Below are 24,307 nucleotides of genomic sequence, written 5' to 3'. Positions count from 1 at the left end.
CAGGGCACATTGCTGTCCCATGCAGAACTTGTTGTCCCCCTGCTGTCATTTCTCAAATGTTCAAGCCATTGAACACATCTCCTCATTCACTTCCAGGAAAGCACCAAGCAGTGGTTGAAAGTGTCAAGCAAAGCTGTATCCTCTTCTACGGAGCTCTGACTCTCCTTTCCACAACAGGCACTGTTTTACTCCATCAATCTAGAAATTAAGCATTTCTATGACATATGTTAAGTATAAATAAATTATACCTTATAGAGGATTCATGTTCTGATCCCTCTCCAAAACTCTCAGGAAATTCACCTTCAGCTGACACAATATTTGCCATCTTTCGCCTAAAGCTGCCAGCTTCATGATTCTGAGACAATTAAGGGCCAACTCACATGCTGGCACAGTGATGTTTATTTCCCTGGATGGTGACTTATTTGCAATTCATTCCCATTTCTGAACTTACTGTCAGCTTCCTCTTTGGGCCATGTGCATGCAATTCCCTCTTACCAGGAGGTTTGTTGTTCTCCCCTGCTTCAGGGGCTGTTGGGTGACGAATGAAGGCAGGAACCCTGCTGCCAGATAGCAAGAAGATTCCAGAAATGCAGAGAATCTCAGAAGCCCTCCCAGAAGTCCTTTATTGCTGCAGTGTAGAATCCCTTGCACTGCAGAGTCTCAGAGTGTCCTTAACAGCAGAAGTCCTGGAAGCCCTTAGCAGACGAAGAAGCTAACAGAAGTCCTCAGCATATCCCTAGCAGCATCCCTACACTGAAGCCTTAGCTGAATTCCCTATCCAACATCCCTAGAGAAGCCCTCACCCTCAAGATGTTCCTACCCTAAGTCCCTACCCCCAGTAACTCTTGCTCAGAGTGGCTGCTTCTGTACTCTGTTATCAATCCCTTCAGCAGTAAACCCCAACCACATCTCTAAGCTAAAATCTTTTCCCAGTGAGAGGTGCCAGCATGTCCAGGAGGTGGCTTCTGCAGCATGTTGCAACCCAAGGGTGCCAAGGTGAGGCTGTTGCTCCTGGGCCCCATGGAATGTGATTGTTTTGCTCTAGGCAGCCTGCTAAGGAATTGGTCAGCTAAGGAACCCTGCACTCTGCACCAGCCAGCAGCTGCCCTCAGAGCAGTGACTGCAATGAAGTTTTCCTTCTGGCTCATAGAGATCAGGAAGTCCAACTTATTACCTAATATCTAACACCTCATCACAACTAAACCATGGCTTGAGGTGCCACAGCTGATGGTCAGTTGGACACTACCATGTGCTGACAGAATGAGCTCAGGCCAAGGATTCACCTTCAGCACGTGCCACACGCGGTGTTTTGCACCTACTTCAAGTAAGTTGGCTGTCAAGGCATGAAAAATTAATTCTAAGTGCAGGAGAAGAAATCCACTCTCTGAAGCTGAAAGGCTTGCCAAAGGGAAAGGCTGCATTAGTAAGGAAATTGTAAAGCTCAATTACTGCATGCAACTTTCCGGCATCTTCTCCAAGTTCCGTAACAGCACATCCAGTGCGAGCCCAAAAGGCAGGTGGATGGAACACAAACACTGACTCAGCAAAAAAAGAGGTCCTACCATTTGCCAGGAAGAAGTACTAATGCAGTCCTTCTCTCCCCCTGCACAGTCTGCAGGTATCTCCCAAATCAGATTCTCCCCTCCATCAGCCATTTAGAATAGAATCAAATTGAATCAAATCAAATAAAAAAGAATAGAATAGAATAGACCAGACCAGACCAGACCAGGTTGGAAGAGACCTTCAAGATCATCATGTCCAACCTATCAACCAATCCAACCCACCTAATCAATTAACCCATGCAACCAAGCACCCCATCCAGTCTCCTCCTGAACACCTCCAGTGATGGTGACTCCACCACCTCCCCAGGCAGCACATTCCAGTGGGCAATCACTCTCTCTGTATAGAACTTCTTCCTAACATCCAACTTAAACCTCCCCTGGTGCAGCCTGAGACTGTGTCCTCTTGTTCTGGTGCTGGCTGCCTGGGAGAAGAGACCAACCCCCACCTGGTTACAACCTCCCTTCAGGTAGTTGTAGAGAGCAATGAGGTCACCCCTGAGCCTCCTCTTCTCCAGGCTAAGCAACCCCAGCTCCCTCAGCCTGTCCTCACAGGGCTGTGTTCCAAACCCCTCACCAACTTTGTTGCCCCTCTCTGGACACCTTCCAGCAAGTCAACCTCCTTCCTAAACTGAGGGGCCCAGAACCGGACACAGGACTCAAGGTGTGGCCTAACCAGTGCAGGGTACAGGGGCAGAATGACCTCCCTGCTCCTGCTGGCCACACTGTTCCTGATGCAGGCCAGGATGCCACTGGCCCTCTTGGCTGAAATTTCCACAGGTAAGTCATTTTCCTACAACCACATCAGGGAAAACAAAGCTTCTGAAGAGGACAATCATCACCAGCACTTGGCTGCTCATTCTGTGATCTGAGCTCGGGTTGGGTGTGTGTGCTTATGAGTGTGGTTTACTCAGAAGAATTCTTCTGGTTTATCTGTGAGGTTAGACCTAGAAAATTTACTTTGTTCAAGCTTTCTGGAATTATTGGCATTAACCTAAGAGAAAGCAGAGAAAACGTCAATGAAAATTGTACTACTATGGCATCAGGAAATGTGTGCAGCTATGAAATGTGTCTAGCAGGTCCAGGGAGGTTCTCCTCCTCCTCTGCTCTGTCCTAGTGACAACCTCACCTGCAATACTGCATCCAGTTCTGGGCTCCCCAGTTCAGGAGGGACAGAGATCTGCTGGACAGAGTACAAGGGAGGGCTACAAGGATGCTGCAGGGACTGCAGCACTGCCTGGGGAGGAGAGGCTGAGAGCACTGAGGCTGGTTAGTCCGGAGAGGAGAAGACTGAGAGGGGATTTAATCAATGTCTATAAATCTCTGAGGGCTGGGGGTCGAGAGGCAGGGGACAGGCTCTGCTCAGTGGCACCCTGGCATAGGACAAGGGGCAATAGATATAAACTACATCACAGGAGGTTCCACCTCAACATGAGGAGGAACTTCTTCACTGTGGGGGTCCCAGAGCACTGGAGCAGGCTGCCCAGAGAGGTTGTGGAGTCTCCTTCTCTGGAGACTTTCCAGCCCCATCTGGATGTGTTTGTGTGTGACCTGTGCTAGATTCTGGCAGGGGGCTGGACTCAATGATCTCCAGAGATCACTTCCAACCCCTAGCATCCTCTGATCCTATGATCCTGTGAACTTGAGCATTATTGGACTGACAGTTTGGACTCATCAGAAACATGAAGAAGAAACCTGAAGCAATTCACACATACTAAACCTGCAGAAATGTCTTTAAGAAAGTCAAGGTAACAGCTCTCTCTTAGCAGCAATTTATTTCTCTCATAGACTAGAAGATAATATGTAATTATCTAATAGCACATGATATGTTTATGTAATACAGAGGGGAGGGCCAAGGGCATCCTGGGGTGCAGTAAGACAAGTGTGGCCGGAGGGCTAGGGAGGTTCTTCTCCACCTCTACCCTGCCCTGCTGAGACCACAGCTGCAATGCTGCATCCAGTTCTGGGCTCCCCAGTTCAGGAGGGACAGCGACCTGCTGGAGAGAGTCCAAGGGAGAGCCAGGAGGATGCTTAGGGGACTTGAGCATCTCCCCTGTGAAGAGAGACTGAGAGCCCTGGGGCTGTTTAGCCTGGAGAAGAGAAGGCTGAGAGGGATCTGATCAGTGTCTATCAATAGCTGATGAGTGAGCGTCAAGATGAAGGTGATGGTCTCTTCTCAGTGGTGCCCAGTGATAGGACAAGGAGGAAGAGGTGCAAGCTAGAACACAGGAGATTCCACCTCAGCATGAGGAGACACTACTGTATGATGAGGGTGTCAGAGCCCTGGAGCAGGCTGCCCAGAGAGGTTGTGGAGTCTCCCTCTCTGAAGGCTTTTAAAACCCACCTGGCTGCATTCCTGTGCAGCCTGCCCTAGGTGATCCTGCTTTGGCAAGGGGCTTGGACTCAATGATCTCTGGAGGTCCCTTCCAACCCCTGACATTCTGTGATTCTGTAGTGCAGATGTAGATGGAAATTTGAATGGGCAGGTGGCTTGGACACCAAACCCTAAATAGGCAAGGCAGTTTCAGCAGTTTAACCACATTGAAAGTGTTGTCTTTGACAGTGAAATTTGGATTCACACTGAGGTTCTGGGGACTAAGAGAAGGGGGTAAGATTTTTTGTAACAGTAAAGATACAAAACTTAGTAGATCATGAAAGGAAGAATGAGAGGGGGAACAAGAAAATATGGTAGTGTATTTAGAGTCTTCTGCTCCCTAGTTTGACAGCAAAAATCTTTGTGGCAGACAGGCTACCATGGCATAATGCCAGAATTACAATAAAGGAAGGACAGAACTAGGTAAAAACAGTCAAGGAAATGGAAGGAAATGTGCAAGGACTGATAACATCTAATAGCTTGGGAATAAATGGCTTATTCCCTAGTGCCATGTTACCTTGGGTATTTGCTTAGCTTTGTCTATGCTCCTAACCCAGGCTTTAAACATTCTCACCCTACCCATTTGCAGCAAAACTTGAGCTTTAAGATTATGTGCTCTTTAACTCCTTTATTGATGATCTGGATGAGGGCATTGAGTCCGCCAGCAGTAAATTTGCTGACAACACCAAGCTGGGGGCAAGAGTTGATCTGCTGGAGGGTAGAGAGGCTCTGCAGAGGGACCTCGACAGGCTGGGCAGAGGCCAAGGGCATGAGATTGAACACATCCAAGTGCCAGGTTCTGCACATTGGCCACAACAACCCCATGCAGTGCTACAGGCTGGGGTCAGAGTGGCTGAGAGCAGCCAGGCAGAGAGGGACCTGGGGGTGCTGGTTGATGGTAGGCTGAACATGAGCCTGCAGTGTGCCCAGGCAGCCAAGAGGGCCAATGGCATCCTGGCCTGCATCAGGAACAGTGTGGCCAGCAGGAGCAGGGAGGTCATTCTGCCCCTGTACACTGCACTGGTTAGGCCACACCTCGAGTCCTGTGTCCAGTTCTGGGCCCCTCAGTTTAGAAGAGAAGAGAAGAGAAGAGCAATACAGTTGGTGAGGGGCTTGGAGCACAGCCCTATGAGGAGAGGCTGAGGGAGCTGGGGTTGCTTAGCCTGGAGAGGAGGAGGCTCAGGGGTGACCTTATTGCTCTCTACAACTACCTGCAGGGGGATTGTAGACAGGCAGAGGTTGGTCTCTTCTCCCAGCAACCAGTACCAGAACAAGAGGACACAGTCTCAGGCTGCGCCAGGGGAGGTTTAGGCTGGAGGTTAGGAAGAAGTTTTACACAGAGAGAGTGATTGCCCATTGGAATGGGCTGCCTGGGGAGGTGGTGGAGTCACCATCACTGGAGGTGTTCAGGAGGAGACTTGATAGGGTGCTTGGTGCCATGGGTTAGTTGATTAGGTGGTGCTGGATGATAGGTTGGACATGATCTTGAAGGTCTCTTCCAACCTGGTTTATTCTAGTCTAGTCTAGTCTAGTCTAGTCTATTCTGCAGAGGATGGCTTTCAAAAAGCAGAGGAAGGATTTAGCCAGTTTAATATGAAGCAAAATAGATGCAAAATGTTCTGCAGCTAACATATGTCTAAAAAAAAAGGAGTGCAAGAATATTTCAAGATAACCCTGAACAGCCCTCTGCTAAATACAGCTGTTAGGTTTTCATTCACTTGACTGGAAGGTTTTTATTGACAGCATTAAGGCCATTCAGGGTTGGCTTTAATCAGGAGTCAAATTCATATGCAGATGGCAAATACCTGTTATTTCATTATCTTTTTCTTTGACATCAGCATGTTATCAACCTCTGGGAAATCAGAATAATTAATGAACTTGACACAAAATTGTTTTGCAAACCATCCAGGAGCAAGCCAACAAATATGGCTGCTTCTTGTCTTTCCCAGAGGGAGGGAAACAAGTAAATTTAAAAACAATACTTCCTTGTAAACAGCTGGAAATGGCCTGGAAAGAGGCAGCTTTGAGCTTCAAAGTTATTCATGCTTCACAAACACAATTTTACCTCACCAGAGGAGTAAGCAGAGAAATGACAGCTCTACCTTGTTATAGGCTTTCTCATCAAGGTATTTACCACCTCCCTGTCTCTGTCAAATCTGATTATAAACTGGGGATCAGCAAGCAGGAGAGCAGAGGCTCATCTAAGAAGATGGAGCAAATGAAATAGATGAAAACTGCCCACACCGTGTCAGCGCTACAGGAAGAGCCATCCAGACAGAGGGACTATTGGGGTAACAGGGAGGAGGGCTCTCAGTCTCCCTCTGGCTTTCAAATTTAAGTGAAAACTGATGGAACTGTCAAACAGAAAGTGCCAGTTTTGAGAGGGAGAGACAGACACACAGAGAGTGAGAGACAAGGAGAAGAGAGACAGAGAGACACACAGAGAGAGACAGAGAGACACAGAGAAAGAGAGCAACAGAGAGACACAGAGAGACAGAGACACAGACACACAGAGAGTGACTGACACAGAGAGAGAGACAGGCAGAGAGAGAGACAGACAGACAGACAGAGACAGACACAGAGAGAGAGACACAGAGACAGACAGACAGAGAGAGACAGACTTATACTGTGGGAGTATCCTCATTTTAACAAGCTTTGTAGAGCACAGGATCACAGTTATATTAAACAGAGATCCTCGATGATCCTTGAGCTTTCCCTGTTCTTCCTGGAGAACATTTATCTCCACAGTCATTATGTGCATTCTCTCTGTAAGTAGAGGATGTACTCACTGCTGTGTGATGCACGAGGCATGTACTTCAGCTGTATGTGAGCACTGCCATCTGAGCATTTAGCTACTTGGAGCTGCTTTAGGGAAAGCCACAGCCCTAAAAGGTAGAACTGGCCAGCTATACAACCAGTATAAAAACCTAGAAATAGAGGTATATCTCTAATGGATAGACCTCTGAAGGATTAAAGAGAGAGTTTCACAGAACCACAGAACGTGAGGGGCTGGAAGGGACCTCAAAAACTCATCCAGTCCAACCCCCCTGCCAGAACAGGACCACCTAGAGCAGATCACACAGGAACACATCCAGGCAGGTCTTGAATATCCCTTTAGAGGGAGACTCCACAGCCCCCCTGGGCAGCCTGCTCCAGGGCTCTGTCACCCTCACAGGGAAAAAATTCTTCCTCCTATTTCCATGGAACTTCCTCTGCCTCAGCTTCCACCACTGCCCCTTGTGCTGTCATTGGGCATCACCCAGCAGAGCCTGGCTAAGAGGTCCCCACCCTGCAGCACATCTTTCTCAACATGAATGAGTTCACCCTCAGGCTCCTCCTGTCCAAGCTACAGAGCCCTCAGCTCCCTCAGGCTTCCCTTAGAATGGAGATCTTCCACCCCCTTCATCATTTTTGTGGCTCTGTGCTGGACTCTTTCAAGCAGTTCCCTGAGGTCCTTCCTGAACTGAGGGGCCCAGAACTGGACACAATACTCCAGATGTGGCCCCACCAGGAGAGAGCAGAGGGGGAGGAGAACCTCTCTCCACCTAAACCACCACCCTTCTAATCCACCCCAGAATGGCATTGGCCCTCTTGGCCACAAGGGCACATTGCTCAAGAAGAACAATAAAATGAGCACAGGGGATTTTTAAGCTGCCTTCCCCACTGCCACTCAACTAACCAAATAACTGCCAGGCCACAGTGTTTCAGTTGCCACAGTGAGATCTGCAGCTGACAATTGCTTTTTATCGAGTTCACAGCTTGGCACCCAACTGGGTTCTGAATGTGAGACGATGCAGGTAGCCTTCACCTGGCTGATGCCCTTCAAAACGAGCCATGGTCTTTCTGAGCATGTATAAATATATCACAGAACTGCAAGTAGCCTCAACCTCCACAGGCAACCACAGCGAGACGTTTGAGATCTTCCCTTGGGGAAGCGACACCTTGGAGAGGAGGCAGCTCCACACACAGGCTCTCCACGCACTACCTAATGCTAATTTGAGAGCTATGTGGGCCCAAATCCCGGCCTGTTCCTTCCTCTACAAGAGCAGGTGCAAGAACATTCAGGGCACTGTCTCCTATAGCACGCAGGAGTCTCTCTCCCAGAAATGTTCTGAGTGTAGGAGTAGTGGATCATCAGGACAGAGCAAGTTTAATTTCATTCTCTGTGAGCAGCAAATGCAATTTCTCTTGCTGTATCCTGGGAAAAGTACAGCAGCAATACTATCCTCCCACAGGGGGTAACTGGAGTGATTCCTGGAAAATGAATGGGAAGGGAGAAAAAGAAATCCTATCAGAGAATTGCCAGGGTTGGAAGGGACCTCAAGGCTCAGCCAGTTCCAACCCCACTGCCATGGGCAGGGACACCTCACACTACAGCAGGTTGCTCACAGCCACATCCAGCCTGGCCCTAAAAATCTCCAGGGATGAGGCTTCCACCACCTCCCTGGGCAACCTGTGCCAGGCTCTCACCACCCTCAGGGGGAAGAACTTCTTCCTCACATCCAATCTGAATCTACCCATTTCTAGTTTTCTCCCCATTCCCCCCAGTCCTATCACTCCCTGACACTCTAAAAGTCCCTCCCCAGCTTTCTTATAGCCCCCTTCAGACACTAGAAGGCCACAATTATGTCTCCTCAGAGCCTTTTCTTTTCCAGACTGAACAGCCCCAACTCCCTCAGTCTGTCCTCATAGCAGAGCAGCTCCAGCCCTCTGCTCATCCTCCTGGCCCTTCTCTGGACACCTTCCAGCACCTCCAGATCCTTCCTGTAACAGAGGCTCCAGAACTGGACACAGAGCTGCAGCTGTGGTCTCAGCAGAGTGGAGCAGAGGGGGAGAATCCCCTCCCTGGCCCTGCTGGCTGCAGAATAAACCTCCACTGCTTATACTTTTTAAAATAATACTGTTTAAAATGGAAGTTCCACTCCAGCACAGCAGAAGAATTTCCTTGCTTTCAGTTAGCAGGAAAAAATAAGACAAAGAATAAAAATAAAGAAAAAACCCCAGCTGGAGTGGGTGACAGAAAGAGTCACTACAAAGAAAGCCATAATAATCACCTTCCCTGTCCTACCCATCCTCCCACGTTTTTCTTTATAAGTTTTCCTGATTTTACTGCCTACATCTCTCACCTGAAGTCAGAATCTCTGTTTACAGCATCACTGTGGATGCTGTGGAGGAGATTAGATGTACAAAGCCAAAACTAATGAGTTCAAACTCGGAATGATCAGAGCAGCTCACGAAAGCTGTCTGAAGTAGCAGCAGAATTAAAAACCAAATCAAACAAGAGAAGGCCACAAATGCTGAATGCTGTCCTCCCATGAGAGCAGACTGAGGGAGCTGGGGCTGTGCAGTCTGGAGAAGAGGAGGCTCCAGGGAGACCTAATTGTGGCCTTCCAGTATCTAAAGGGGGATACAAGAAAGCTGGGGAGGGACTTTTGAGGGTGTCAGGGAGTGATAGGGCTGGGGGGGATGGAGCAAAATTAGAAGTGGGGAGATTCAGATTGGATGTGAGGAAGAAGTTCTTCCCCATGAGGGTGGTGAGAGACTGGCACAGATTGCCCAGGGAGGTGGTGGAAGCCTCATCCCTGGAGGTTTTGAAGGCCAGGCTGGATGTGGCTGTGAGCAACCTGCTGTGGTGTGAGGTGTCCCTGCCCATGGCAGGGGGGTTGGAACTGGCTGAGCCTTGAGGTCCTTCCAACCCTGACAATTCTAGGATTCTAAACCTCAAGAAACATGTTAAAAATCACAAACAGGATACATCTCTCTTGCCACTTGCCTCACCAACTCACCCACTGCCAAATATTCACAGTTCAGATAGCAGATGCAATCCTTACATTCTCTACATTAAGGAAATTATGAATTATGTAAATTAATTGAAACTGGTTTAAAACCACTTTTTTTTTGGCACCTGAAATATTTCTAGGAGTGCAAGGAAAAGCATTGAACAGAGATTTCTAAATCAGACCTGTACTAAGAGAAAAGCCCACTCATCTACTTGTTAAAAGCAAAACTTGCAAAGGACAGTGGCACAAAGACTGAAAAACACACACACACAAAAGCCAAACAAAAGAAAGGCCACCACCCACCCACAAACAAACAAAAACACAACAAAGAATCAACCAAACAAAACCAAGCCCACCCAAGACAAAATACAAACACCACAGTAAGAGAAACATTTCAAAAGGGAGACTTCCATGTCCACAGAAGTCAGTGACAGATCATATTCCAGTATGATGCAGTGAAGGTGATACAATCACAACTCATGGATCTAAATGGTTAACTTGACCTTTTCTTTAAAACAAAAAGGCTTAGGCCATTGTCATTCCATGAATGTCCTCTCATCACTGTCACTGATGAAGATGTTGAACAGGACTGGAATCAGCACCCATCCCTGGGGACTCCACTGCTTACAGCTCTCCAGCTGGACTTGGCACCATTGACCACCACTCTTTGCACTCTATTGTGTCACCAGTTCCTAATCCATCTCACTGTCTGCTCTTCTACCCCACGCCTCCTGAGCTTGCTCACAAGGATGCTATGGGAGGCAGTGTCAAAAGCTTTGCTAAGGTCAAGGCAGAATACACCCTCTGGTCTCCCTGCATCTACCCATTCAGTTACAACATCACAGAAGGCTATTGGATTAGCCAAGCAGGATTTCCCCTTGGTAAACCCATGCTGAGTACTCCTGGTAGCTTTCTTCTCTTCCAGTGCCTAGAGATGACCTCCAGAATGAGCTGCTGCATCATTTTTCCAGGGATGGAGGTGAGGCTGACTGGTCTGTAGTTTCCTGGAACCTCATTCTTGCCCTTTTTGAAGACTGGAGTAACACTGGCTTTCTTCCAGGAGCAAAGACTGAAGCAAAGAAGGTATTTAGTGACTCTGCCTTCTCTGCCTCCTCAGTTAGCAGAGCTGGCACCTCATTCAGCAGTCAATCTACCATCAAAATGTTAGCACCCTTGTGGTGTTACAAGAATGAGATAAGGGAAATAAAGCTAGCCACGATCCAGGATGCATTTTCAGATTAACACTGCCTGTAATGCAACAACAGCTCAAAGCTATTAAGATGCCTGTAAAACTCTCAGGTGTCACTTAACCGTCACTTCAGTGAGATTATCTGCCTGTGGCAAGACAAAATAATTCAAAAAGCCTGCAAAATAAGCTCACCCACTGACATGGTACATACAGCAAAAGGTTATGTTCCACAAAATCAAGTCCTTCCAAGATCAGAATCTCATTTCAGCCCCTACAGTTTCTGTAAGGTGATCCTTTTCCCACCTTTACATTTGTAACACAGCTCTCTCCTTGAGAAGCTGGACATGAGCAGGCAGGGTGAGCTTGCAGCACAGAAGGCAAATCACAACCTGGGCTGCATCCAAAGCAGCATTGCCAGCAGGTCCAGAGAGGTGATTCTGCCACTTTGCTTTGCTCTCCTGAGACCTCACCTGAGTACTGTGTCCAGGTCTGGAGCCCTCAGTATAGGAAGGACATGGACCTGATGGAGAGGGTCCAGAGGAGGGCCACAAGAATGATCAGGGGGTTGGAGCAGCTCTGCTATGAAGACAGGCTGAGGGATCAAGGTGTGTTCAGCCTGGAGAAGAGGAAGCTCAAGAGAGACCTAATAGCAGCCTGCCAGTACCTGAAGGGGGCTACAGGAAGGCTGGAAAGAGACTGTTTTCAAAGGCCTGCAGGGACAGGACAAGGGGCAATGGCTTCAAACTAGAGCAGAGCAGATTTAGATTGGATGTTAGGAACAAGTTCTTCACTATGAGGGTGGTGGAACACTGGAACAGGTTGCCCAGGGAGGTGGTAGAGACTCCTTCCCTGGAGATATTCAAGGTGAGGCTGGACAAGGCCCTGGGCAGCCTGATCTAGTCGGGGATGTCCCTGCTGACTGCGGAGAGGTCGGACTGGCTGAGCTTTGGAGGTGCCTTCTGGCCTGGACCATTCTATGACTCTACAATTCTAATTCTCAGTTCAGACATTAAGAAAACAAACACTGCACTCTCCCACACTGCAAAATAAATAAAGACTAAAGCAAACCAAAGCAATCCTCCTGTTCTGATCAGAACATTGCCACCACATCTCAGTGAAGTGGTAATGAACAAGATATCCTTCTGTTGCACAACAAATAGAACCAGTGGCAAGTTGGGGTTTTTTTTTTGCTTCATTAGACCTTGCTTTAGTAGGCCAAAGGCTTAGGCAATTTAGGCTGCACCCAGTTGTGCCATTAATACAAACAACTGACTGTCCCTCAGGCTACTTCAGTGTTAACCGAAATCAATACCTGGGCTGGGAGCAGCCCGCTAGAGAGAATTTACACAAGCTCAACGTCATCCAGACTGGAAGAGACCGTGTTTCCCTAAAGCATTTCCTGTCTTCTGAAGACCACTTTTGTGGCAGTTCTAGGCTGTGCCTTGAAAATTTTCCACAGATCTTGAACAGAAAGTGGCAGAATGTAAATAAATCACAGCTGGATGTAAAAAGGGAAATAATGTGTGGTGGGTTGAAATTTCCCCTAACATTAACTTTGCCAGACCAGCTCAGCTGGAAGAACTGAAAGCTGTATTTACAAGCAAAACTGCAATCTGCAATAGAATGCAATTGATATGTACAAATATACAGGATTTACAGGTATTTACAATTAAGAAACAGCACAAGAACCTCCCTGGTCAAAGAGCAGGAGAAGCTATCAGCTTCGCCTTCCCTGCCTACCCAGACCCCCCTGGACAAAGAAGGCAGAAAGGAGCAGAGAAAGTTGTTGTTTGACTTAACCAAAACAATGAAGCCAAGGTCAAGCAGGAGCAAGTTAGTATCTCTCCAGAGCAATGAAGTAAGAGAGAGAAGAAGGGAGAAGAAGAGGAGAGAAGAAGAGAGAAGAAGAGGAGAGAAGAAGAGAGAAGAAGAGGAGAGAAGAAGAGAGAAGAAGAGGAGAGAAGAAGAGAGAAGAAGAGGAGAGAAGAAGAGAGAAGAGGAGAGAAGAAGAGAGAAGAGAGAAGAAGAGAGAAGAAGAAAGAAGAAGAGAGAAGAAGAGAGAAGAAGAGAGAAGAAGAGAGAAGAAGAGAGAAGAAGAGAGAAGAAGAGAGAAGAAGAGAGAAGAAGAGAGAAGAAGAGAGAAGAAGAGAGAAGAAGAGAGAAGAAGAGAGAAGAGGAGAGAAGAAGAGAGAAGAAGAGAGAAGAAGAGGGAAGAGAGGGAATTGTTTTGGTACTAGCAGTCATATGGTAGATATCTCTCCAGTGGAATTACTGAGGATTATCTTTGGTTTCCTTTTCACACCCAACAGTGATTCATTTACATTTTACTACTTTTCTGCTCAAGATCTGAAAAATTGTAAAGGTATAGCCTAAAACTACCACATAATGATAAGGTCTAAATGATCCCACTGGTCAGATTACCAACATAAACTAGTTGTGTACACTAAGTTTCTCTCCTTTCTGCTTGCTGGCTCTGGCAGATACTAACTTCTGGCTTCTGCTGGCTTTGCTGACCTTGAATGAATTCTTGTTGTGGTTAAGTAACCAACAGCAACTCTCTGCTCTTTCTCTTGTCCCATATGTACAGGGGAGTGGGGAAGGAAGCAGGGAGGGGGAAGCTATTGGCACACCCCTGGTTTTGTCCAGGGCAGTTGTTGTGTTGTTTATAAATTGTAAATCCATGTAAATATTGTCTATTTTGTACATATTCATGCATTTCATATTCTAGATTGTAGTTTTGCTTGTAAATAGAGCTCCATTTGCTTCCAACTGAGCTGGTCTGGCAATTTATGTTGGGGGGGGAATTTCAACCCACCACAATTTTCCTCCAGATAATAAATGGATTTGCAGACCTGAATATCTCTTGGAATTCCAAGTAGCTCGACAGCCAAAACTCCACACCTCTGTCTTGAATAAAAGTTGAAGACTGTGTTCCCATTCTCTCTAATTCAGGCTTGAACACTACAAACTGTAGATATTAATGATGACTTGATTATGAGGATGTCATGTTTAAAAATGAAGCAGAAGGCCAAAAATATTCTGGCCAGAACAGAACACTGCGTCTCATCTGTTTTGTGATGCTGGCTGATGTGAATGCATTGCAAGGGTCCCTTGATCCTTCTGCATAGAGCTTCTCCTTACAGAACCTCCTCTGACTTCCTAAAATATTGTACTCACACCCACTTCTTATCTATGGGCAACCATGACCTCCCACACAAAACCACAGCAACCACCAGCCAGAAAGATGGAGCTGGTGAGGACACCTGGTTATACCATGCAAATGTACTGAATCCAGCTTCTGGAGGAGCAGTATCTCTTCTCAATCTCCCATTCCTCCCCCTCACTACAAATGCCAGCAGTTTAGACAGCTCTGTTCTTTCAGAACTCCAGTGTGATAAGTATTGAACAAAATACTGGGATGGTTTGCACAGCAAAGCTCAGTGCAGCAACTGACAATAACACGTCCTTTTCCCCTCGCTTTCTGCAGGCTCTTGGGTTTGTTATCAAAAACTCACAGATCTACTTTAATCTGCCTTCAGAAGAAGGTTCTGCCAAGCAATTCCCACTCCTCCTTTTGACTTTTCAATACTTTCCACAGGAATGCAGCATCATCAACAACTCAATGAAAATTGGTCACAGACAGCACGCAAAATTGTTCTTAAACATCACAGCAGCACACAAAAGAAGCTCAAAAAACCATCTTAAAAAGAGCACACATATTCTGCAAAACACTTTGATTTATTTAATAGATCCTTCAGAATTTACATTCCAAATGCAACAAAGTGATTTTCATTATGAAAACAAAGAAAACTATTTCAGCGATACTACCACAAAGTAAGTTAGGCCTAAATGCTATTAAATCGAGCGCACCAACAGCAGTGCGCAGATGGCACCAACCTGAGGCGTGCTGTCCATACACCAGAGGGACAGGATGGCATCCAGAGGGACCTGGACAGGCTGCAGAGGTGGTGCCCAGGTGAGCCTCATAAGGTTCAACAAAAACAAGTCCAGGGTTCTGCACCTGGGCTGGAACAATCCTCACTATCAATACAGACTTGGGGAGGAGGTATTAGAAAGCAGCCCTGGGGAAAAGGACTTGGGCTGCTGATGGATAAGAATCTGGACAGGAGCAGGCAGGGTGAGCTTGCAGCACAGAAGGCAAATCACAGCCTGGGCTGCATCCAAAGCAGCATTGCCAGCAGGTCCAGAGAGGTGATTCTGACACTTCGCTCTTCTATGCTGAGACCTCACCTGGAGTGCTGTGTCCAGGTCTGGAGCCCTCAGTATAGGAAGGACATGGACCTGATGGAGAGAGTCAAGAGGAGGACCATGAGAATGATCAGGGGTTTGGAGCAGCTCTGCAATGAGGACAGGCTGAGGTGAGCTGGGGGTGTTCAGCCTGGAGAAGAAGAGGCGCTGGGGAGACTTAATAGCAGCCTGCCAGTACCCAAAGTGGGCTACAGGAAGGCTGGAGAGAGACTGTTTGCAAAGGCCTGCAGGGCAGGAGGACGGCCAATGGCTTCAAACTAGAGCAGAGCAGATTTAGATTGGATGTTAGGATGAAGTTCTTTGCTGTGAGGGTGGTGGAGCACTGGAACAGGTTGCCCAGGGAAGTGGTTGAGGCTCTTTCCCTGGAGATACTCAAGGTGAGGCTGGACAAGGCTCTGGGCAGCCTGATCTAGTCGGGGATGTCCCTGCTGACTGCAGGGAGGTTGGACTGGCTGAGCTTTGGAGGTCCCTTCCAGCCCAGCCCACTCTATGGGTCCATGAAATCAGTCAAAGTAGAAGCAGTGTAGTACCTTTTTAGACAAAAGGAGATTTATTCATACAACTGCTTAAATAGCAACCAGAGTGCTATGTGCAAGCCCACTTACATGGCAAGAGGTGTGAATTTGGATTTACTGGCACTGCCTCCCTGCCACATGGTCCTTTCATTTCCACTGCTGTTACTTGTCTGCTCTATTAACAATAACAGTATTCCTGGTTTAACTGTACTGGAACTCTGCTCTGATTGTGTCTGACTAGAAATAGTGCAGCCTTTACCCACTTTCATACACACAAAAGATGAAAATTCTATCCCACAGTTCATGAGGAAAGGAGGCTGAACCCTAAGAGGATAAATATAATGCTGGTTTTGGAATGGCTTACCCTTCTGCTTCTCAGTACAGCACTGAGCAAAGTCCAGCCCCAATGCATATGGGAAAGCAGTTAAGAGTCACCATGGTTCAAATCAATTATTATGGTGACACGATAAAACAAATTCAGAGCACAAACAGACATTCCAAGTTAGTTAGAGGATGAGATGATTCATTGTGAGAGCATGGCAAGGCTGAGCAGGAAAACCAAGGCAGAGACACTAAACTGGATAGTGAGAAACTTCCAGATGGGAGTACAAAATGCCCCTGAGCCAGGGTTGCTCAAAACATAACATACTGTGGGATGTTTTCTATAGTGTTCTCAGGGTAATCCTAGCTGCAGAGTTTCAAACAGCAGCCAGAGCCCACAGTGGTTTTTTTCACTGTTTTCCCCCCTTTTAAAGCACACCTTACACTTCCCAGCAAAGCCATTCAGGACCTCTCTCTGATTGAAACTCTCCAAATCTTGTGCAAAAAAAACAGGTCAGAGAAATGAATTTGTTACGGGAATGGAGAAGTCTTGGGTTTCTTAACTGTGCTCCTATGCCATCATAATCCCATAAATACCATCAAACTGCATGGGGAGCCTGCTTCTAGGGGCTGGGTTTGTCATTCTGCTATGAATTCCAGGTCAAAGTAATCCATGGATTTGTAGACCTGAGCACTTACAGCTAACTGTGCAAGTTGTGATGCTGAGGGTTCTCGGTATCATAGGTAACTTCTGCAGTGCACTGCAGGGGAAAAGGCACATTTCTGTCCATGGCCTTTCCTTACAGTAACACTGTTCTGGACTAATTGGGAAAAAAACAACCAAACAAAACCACAATAAAGACAAACACTTAAAAAAATACACAGAATGGAAGGTAACTCCTAAATTACACAAGTTAATTAAGGAGCTGTATCTCTTATGAGCTGGCACTCACATCAAGAAAAAGGCCAAGCCGGTTAAAATGTTTGGTCAAGAGGCTTTTCCTGCTTTCCAGGTCAGAGCCTTTACACAGTCATTTGTTTTGAAGGCCATGCTTTCACAGCAAGGTCCATGCTACACATGGCAAGCACACAGTCACTGACTCGTGAGACCCCAAAACTGGCTGAGGGATCAGTTGGACCTCTCAGTAGATACAACAGAATTGGTGACGCTTTGTGAACATACAGGCTCAGACAGTGTTTTGAGATTTAAAATCTACCTGCAGATTATTCATAGAATCATGGAGTTATTACAGTTGGAAGGGACCTCAAGGCTCAGCAAGTTCCAACCCCCCTGCCATGGGCAGGGACACCTCACACTACAGCAGGTTGCTCACAGCCACATCCAGCCTGGCCTTCAAAACCTCCAGGCATGAGGCTTCCACCACCTCCCTGGGCAACCTGTGCCAGTGTCTCACCACCCTCATGGGGAAGGATTTCTAACATACAATCTGAATCTACCCATTTCTAGTTTTGCTCCATCCCCCCCAGTCCTATCCCTCCCTGACACCCTCAAAAGTCCCTCCCCAGCTTTCTTTCCCCCCGGCTTCAAATACTGGAAGGCTACAAGAAGGTCTCCTTGAAGCTTTCTCTTCTCCAGGCTGAACAGCACCAACTCTCAGTCTGTCCTCATAGCAGAGCAGCTCCAGTTCTCAGCTCATCCTCATGGCCCTTCTCTGGACACCTTCCAGCACCTCCAGATCCTTCTTGTAATAGGGGCTCCAGAACTGGACACACTGCTCCAGGTGGGGTTTCACCAGAGTGGAATAGAAGGGGAGAATCACCTCCCTTGACCTGCTGGCCACACTTCTCTTACTGCAGCCCAGAATTACAATCATGCTGATCACAGAAGAGAGAAGTTTCCTTCCTTCAGGACAAGGAGAAAAGAATTTCTGTTCTTTTATATTAAGTAGATTTTTAAGGATGTCCAGGGAGATGGTAGAAGCCTCATCCCTGGAGGTTTTGAAGGCCAGGCTGGATGTGGCTGTGAGCAACCTCTGAGCACCTCTAGTGTGAGGTGTCCCTGCCCATGGCAGGGAGGTTGGAACTAAACGATCCTTGAGGCCCCTTCCAAGCCTAACAATTCTGTGAGTCTATGATTCTATATCTATAAAACCAGATCTATAAATGCCTACATTAATTTAAACATTTACAAATACTACAATAAGACACCTGTAACAAACAGGGCATAGAGAACTATACCTCTAGCAAAACAGAAGATTTGGTTATGACTGTCTCAATACATCCAAGAACATTATTTCCCAGGAGACAGAGAAGAAAAAAAGGAGCAAGCCAACAAAACAACACTGAAGCACATTCCTGAATATTTCAAGAAGAAATGTGCAAAAATGAGAACATCTGAAACTGGAAATCTCAAGCACAACTTCGTTTGCCTACCACCAACTGTGGAATCAGTCCAGTCCAGTAGCACCCAGAAGTTGTTAACATATGTGCATACATCTAAGCTTATAGATGAAGACAACAACTGCAGCTATTTTGTAGCCATTTTGGGTCTATTCCTCATTATTCCATCAGTTCAGTAGTTAGAGGAGTCCATTTCTCTGGAGCATATGCTGACTTCTACCCTGACCACACTACAACCTTCCCATTACTCTCTGATGGGATAAACAAAAAGAGAAACAAAGAAAAGAGTTCTTGTCTGCACCTGTCTGGAGCTGCCAGAAGACAAGACTAGGAAATATTTTTCCCTGTGAGGGGGACAGAGCACTGGAACAGGCTGCCCAGGGAGGTTGTGGAGTCTCCCTCTCTAGAGGTATTCAAAACTCACCTGGATGCATTCCTGTGTGATCTGCTCTAGGTGATCCTGCTCTGGCAGGGGGGTTGGACTGGATAAGCTTTCAAGGTCCTTTCCAGCCCCTAAAATTCTGTGATTCTGTGAAGACTAAAGTGAGTCTGCAGGCCCAGGTGAAAGAGAGTTCTGTGTTGCTACAGCTCACATTTATTTCTCCAGCCTACCTGAGCATAATCCAACATATTGGCACAATACCAAGTGATTTCATTGTGCTGGTTGAAGCTCAGAGGCCTTCATAGAACCACAGAATGGTCCAGGCTGGAAGGCACTTCCAAAGCTCACCCAGTCTGACCTCCCTGCAGCCAGCATGTACATCCCCAACTAGATCAGGCTGCCCAGGTCCTCGTCCAGCCTCACCTTGACTGCTACTCTCCAGCCTAAATGTTGCACATTTTGTGAGCAGTTCAGAAAAAAAACAACAACAACAAAAAATTAACAAATAAATGAATCAATAAGCCATGATTTTCTGTCTGAAGTATCACCTCTGTGTACAGACATGCTCCTACACCTATATCCAGCACTGTGTATTTGTGCTATTTTTCCCCTGGCAATCATTGTAATACTAAAGATGGAGAGCGACATTTTCACCAGGAAACTTTCACACAGCTTTAAAAAAAAGGGATATAAAACATTGTTTTCTCTCCAGGAGTTATTTTTGGTGGTGTCAAAGTAAGTTAAAACATCTTTCTGTTTCACAGCTTCTAGACTCAAAATTTCCATATCTGTTTCTTAAGGGAGGAGATTTTGGTTTTCATGCAAGTATTTGAAAGTTTTCTTGAGCAGTACAGTAACACACTACTTGATTTACACTGCTGTGTCCGTTATGTTGCTCCTTAACATCCTCCATTTGTAACAGAATTCTGGCTGCAGCCATCCATCAAGGTGTTCAAGCCCTTGGGACGGGGATTTTGCAGGTAAGGTGCCAGTGCTAATAACTTTGAAGTAGATTTATCAGAGAGAGAGAGATAGATAGATGGATGGATAGATGGATAGATAGATAGATAGATAGATAGATAGATAGATAGATAGATAGATAGATAGATAGATAGATAGGATAGGATAGATGGATAGATAGATAGATAGATGGATAGATAGGACAGATGGATAGATAGGATAGATGGATAGATGGATAGATAGATAGATAGATAGATAGATAGATAGATAGATAGATAGATAGATAGGATAGATGGATGGATAGATAGATGGATAGATAGATAGATGGATAGATGGATGGATGGATAGACAGATAGATAGATAGATAGATAGATAGATAGATAGATAGATAGATAGATAGATAGATAGATAGGATAGGATAGATGGATGGATGGATAGATAGATAGATGGATAGATGGATGGATGGATGGATAGATAGATAGATAGATAGATAGATAGATAGATAGATAGATAGATGGATAGATAGATAGATAGATAGATAGATAGATAGATAGATAGATAGATAGATAGGATAGATGGATAGATAGATAGATAGGATAGATGGATAGATAGATAGATAGATAGATAGATAGATAGATAGATAGATAGATAGATAGGTGGATAGATAGATGGATTGATAAGACTGTTGGTATTAATTATCTTAACAGGATCTTTAACTTTTTGCTTGGTTCTTGACCAAAGACTTTGTTCACTCTCTGGACCACAGTGGGCAGAAATGCTAGTTCTACTTTACCTTGGTTTAGATGGCATTATATCACCAAAACAATGTAAACCAAGAACCTCAGCAGATGAGATCATAGGAAAAAAATCACATTTGTGTTTGAAAATATTTTAAAGTCTAGAAAAGTCTCCATAAGGGTTCATCTGAAAGGTAAGGCAAATGCCAAAGCTGACAAATACTTGTGATTTGACTCAGTTAAACAGCAAGCTTGCTCAGATGCTCACAAGTCACTATGCACCTGGCCTCTTTACACACTTAAGTAGTACTTAAAACAAAAAACAGGGAACAGCTTGAAAAAGTCCAGCAGAGAACCACAACAATTATCAGGAGAGTGGAACATCTCCCTTATGAGGAGAGACTTCAGCCTGGGGAAAAGGAGACTAAGGGCTGACCTTGTTCATGTTGATAAAGATGTGCAGGGGGAGTGCCCAGAGGCTGGAGCCAGGCTCTGCTGGGTGATGCCCAATGCCAGCACAAGGGGCAGCGGTGGAAGCTGAGGCATGGAAACATGAGGAAGATTTTTTTTCCCTGTGAGGGTGACAGAACACTGGAGCAGGCTGCCCAGGGTGGGTTGTGGAGTCTCCCTCTCTGGAGATATTCAAAACCCACCTAGATGTGTCCCTGTGTGACGTGGTCTAGCTGTGTGACCCTGCTCTGGCAGAGCAGTTGGTCTGGATGAGCTTTTGAGGTCCTTCCAGCCCCGAACATTCCTTGATTCTGTGACATATATATTAATCCAAACACATAAAGAAACACTGTGCTGGTCTTCTGATATTAGTCACGACAGTGCCACTGACATCCATAGAGCTGTGCCACGTTTTACCAACACAAGCTGGTGGCCCACGGAAATGATTTTGCAGCAAAAATAAAAGAACATCACTTCCCAAAGCTGAGAGCACTTCATACTTCCAATACCTCTCAGTTCTCTTGTGAGTAGTTCTTGGTTCACTTTGATATCTGTGTGCTTGCATGCATGAATCAGTCAAACCCACAACTTTTGCCAGCCAAATCTTGCTGACAGCTCACATGCCACAATTTCACTTTCAGTTATATCCTACTTACAACCCCTCTAATGATTTAGCTTGAACATTGTAACTAAATCTTCCGTTCCTGTGATGTGTCCAGTATTGCCTACAATGTACTTAGGAGTCCTTTCTTGGAAATCAGAGAGGGTTTATAATTCTGGCACACTAAAATAATACTTTGGGGCATTTTATCTGCCTAAAAAGCTCCCTGTAGCATGGAATCAGTATTAGGGACACACAAATTAGATCTAATTTTGCCTTTGTCTTATATTTGGGGCTGTTAAATGATAGTAAATGGCCTGGTAAGTAAGTCTAAAGCACCTTGCAAAAACTCTGCAGCAAAGGCAGTGATTATCCTTAAAGTACAGTTGAAAACTAATTGGTATGCAAACTGTATGTGCTGCAGTGTAATTTAGTGTTCCATGTTGTTGCAGCAATTACTTAAATGAGCATTTAGTGTCATATGATACTTTACAAAACATTCCTAAGAAGCAGCTCTGAAAGGCTGAAGCACACCACACCTTATTTGTTAAGCTAAATGAGAACCAAGTTATAAAATACCTCCCTAAATGATATAATTTGTGGTAGAGTTACTTTAATAATAGTTTAATTACAGCAGCAGACTGCAGCATTATAAACTTTGCTACAACTGCACATCGTTACCAGAGGTTTTCACAGCTTGGCCTGATACCTCACTCTACACAGTCTATCAGTTCGATTCTGCCTCTTCTCAGGCCAGTGCAAAATTCCCACTGGCTTCACTGCATCCAGGATTCTGGTCTATGTGCCTAGCCACTCCATAAGAGCCCCAAATAACAGGTATATAACTTCAAGGGATCACATCCACTCTCTTGTTCGTGTAGGTTATTCCCCACTACCAGCATTACACTCAGAATTAACAGGACAAATACTTGCAACTGTTTTTAAACTGACAGTTATTCTCTACTGGGGAAACGCTTCTGCTTCTGCACAGGCACTTCATTTCGAAGGGCTCTGGTATCCACTGACAGAATCTTCACTCAGACTTTTTGTCACAGGTACAAACAAGCCAAGGAGAGGAGGTGTGCAGTTGCTAAAGCACTCAAGCTCAGAAATATCCTGGTGACAGTCAGGAGAAGCAACTTCTGCTTTTCTTTCATTACAACCCAGCACTCTAGGGTGTTACTTTGACAGCGAGCACCTTCAGACCTTCAGCTCTCCGATGCCAGGCTGCCCACCATCCCCACAACTTCACGATCACGATTACTGTGTACTACGGCATGCTGGATACTTGTGAAGAGCACAAATCACTCCCCCAGGCAAAACATTTTCTCCAGAAAAGACACAAAGTTATGTTGGTGACTAACATACCCAACAACAAACACACACAAACTGGAATTCAAACACAACTGAAACTAACTTCTGCAAAACCCACGGACCCAAACACTGGGTTTAAACCCCATGGGAAAACGCACAGCTCCCACAAATTTTGGATTTCCAGACACTGCAGTTCGGTTTGTTCATCAAAGCACACAACAGAGAGAGCTAAGTGGTACAGTAAGGAAACCGTACCTGGCAGATTCGGCTCCAGGTAACCGCAACCACCACTCAGCACTCAGCTGGTCACCAACCTGAACACTTGTTTTCAACAGTGTTTGATAACATTTCGTTTCCAATGGTGCAACATCACTGCTGGGAATGTTAGCATCTGGATCTGATTTTGGAAGAGCTGCTTGTGTGCTGTTTTACCTTGGAAGAGAGCATCTATTTCCCCGAACCCGTAAGGGCGGGGGGGACGACACAAGAGCAAGAGCACACAGGACAGTGTTTTTAACAGTAGTTCCCGAGCATTCGGACCAGACAGCTGCAAGCCAAAAACAGATTTCGAGGACTCTTCCCAGATTCACTGGCTTTTGCCAGGTCTCAAATGCTTTCTGCAACAATTGCAGAAGCGGCTGTCAAAGCTACGTGCCCAAACGCTCACCGCTCCTCTGCCCCAGCTTCGCCATCTAGTAAATAAAAGGATGAGGCACAGCTCGGCGGAGTTGGGGCGCAGGGAGCTTCCATCCCTTCGCACCGCTGAAGGGGGGAAAGGAAAAGAAGAGCTCCTGCCACAGAGGAGCCGAGCGGGAAAAGCAAGTCACAGGCAAGTTGGCCGTCGGGGTGCCCTGCACCGACCGCGAGGCTCCCCGTCCCACCTCGGCGGGCGCCCCGCCAAACCGCGCTGCGGTCACCCCCTTACCGTGCCGCGGCAGGGGCTTGCCTCCCGCCGGCTTCTCTTTCCTGCCGCCCGCCGCGCTCCTCATCCGCCAGCACGCCGCCCCCCTGCCCAGCGAGCCGGCCATGCCGCGGCTGGGGGCGGCCCCTGGCACCGCCGCACCGCGCCGAGCCCGGCGTGGAGAGCGCGGGGGCGGCGGTGCGGAGCGGGACCCGCTTGCCCGGCAGCGGCGGCGACGGGAGGCAGCAGAGCGATCCCTGGGGGCCCGCCTCCGCCCGGCCCGGTGTCAATCAGCGCGGGCGGGCGGGCAGCGCCGATCCCCGGGCAGCGCCGATCCCCGGGCAGCGCCGCCTCTCGCCCCTCTCACCGGCGGCGTTGCGAGGCAGCGCCGAGGGACGGCATCTGGCCCGAGGTCCAGCCAGGTCCGTGCACCGCCAGCGCCGCCGTTTGTACCGCGGGAGGGAGAAGATCAGAGGAGGCGGTCGTGGGCTCCCGGGACCAGAAGGCTTCCACGCTTGGGAAATGACAGTCGTCAGCATGAACCTCCTCCTGCCCGCTTGCAAGTCCTCCTACAGCACCTTCACGGGAGAACAT

The 24,307-nt window shown here is 46.8% G+C and overlaps 1 protein-coding gene across 2 annotated transcripts in view; it reads right to left on the bottom strand.

Moving 5' to 3' along the window:
* The window catches only part of ZNF385D (zinc finger protein 385D), a 389,020-nt gene extending 365,154 nt beyond the window's left edge, over positions 1-23,866 (bottom strand). For both annotated transcript variants that reach the window (XM_068152311.1, XM_068152313.1), the window contains exon 1: positions 23,738-23,866. In XM_068152311.1, the coding sequence (XP_068008412.1) occupies positions 23,738-23,840 (103 nt within the window). In that variant the 5' untranslated portion in view covers positions 23,841-23,866. The remainder of the gene's footprint in view (positions 1-23,737) is intronic.
* Between the last annotated feature and the right edge of the window lie 441 nt (positions 23,867-24,307).

Source organism: Melanerpes formicivorus, unplaced genomic scaffold (genome assembly GCF_026170545.1).
Source record: "Melanerpes formicivorus ecotype bairdi unplaced genomic scaffold, bMelFor1.0.p_v2 SCAF_23, whole genome shotgun sequence".
NCBI lineage: Eukaryota > Metazoa > Chordata > Aves > Piciformes > Picidae > Melanerpes > Melanerpes formicivorus.
Note: the sequence above shows the minus strand (reverse complement) of the source record. Positions and strands in the feature narration are given on the sequence as shown.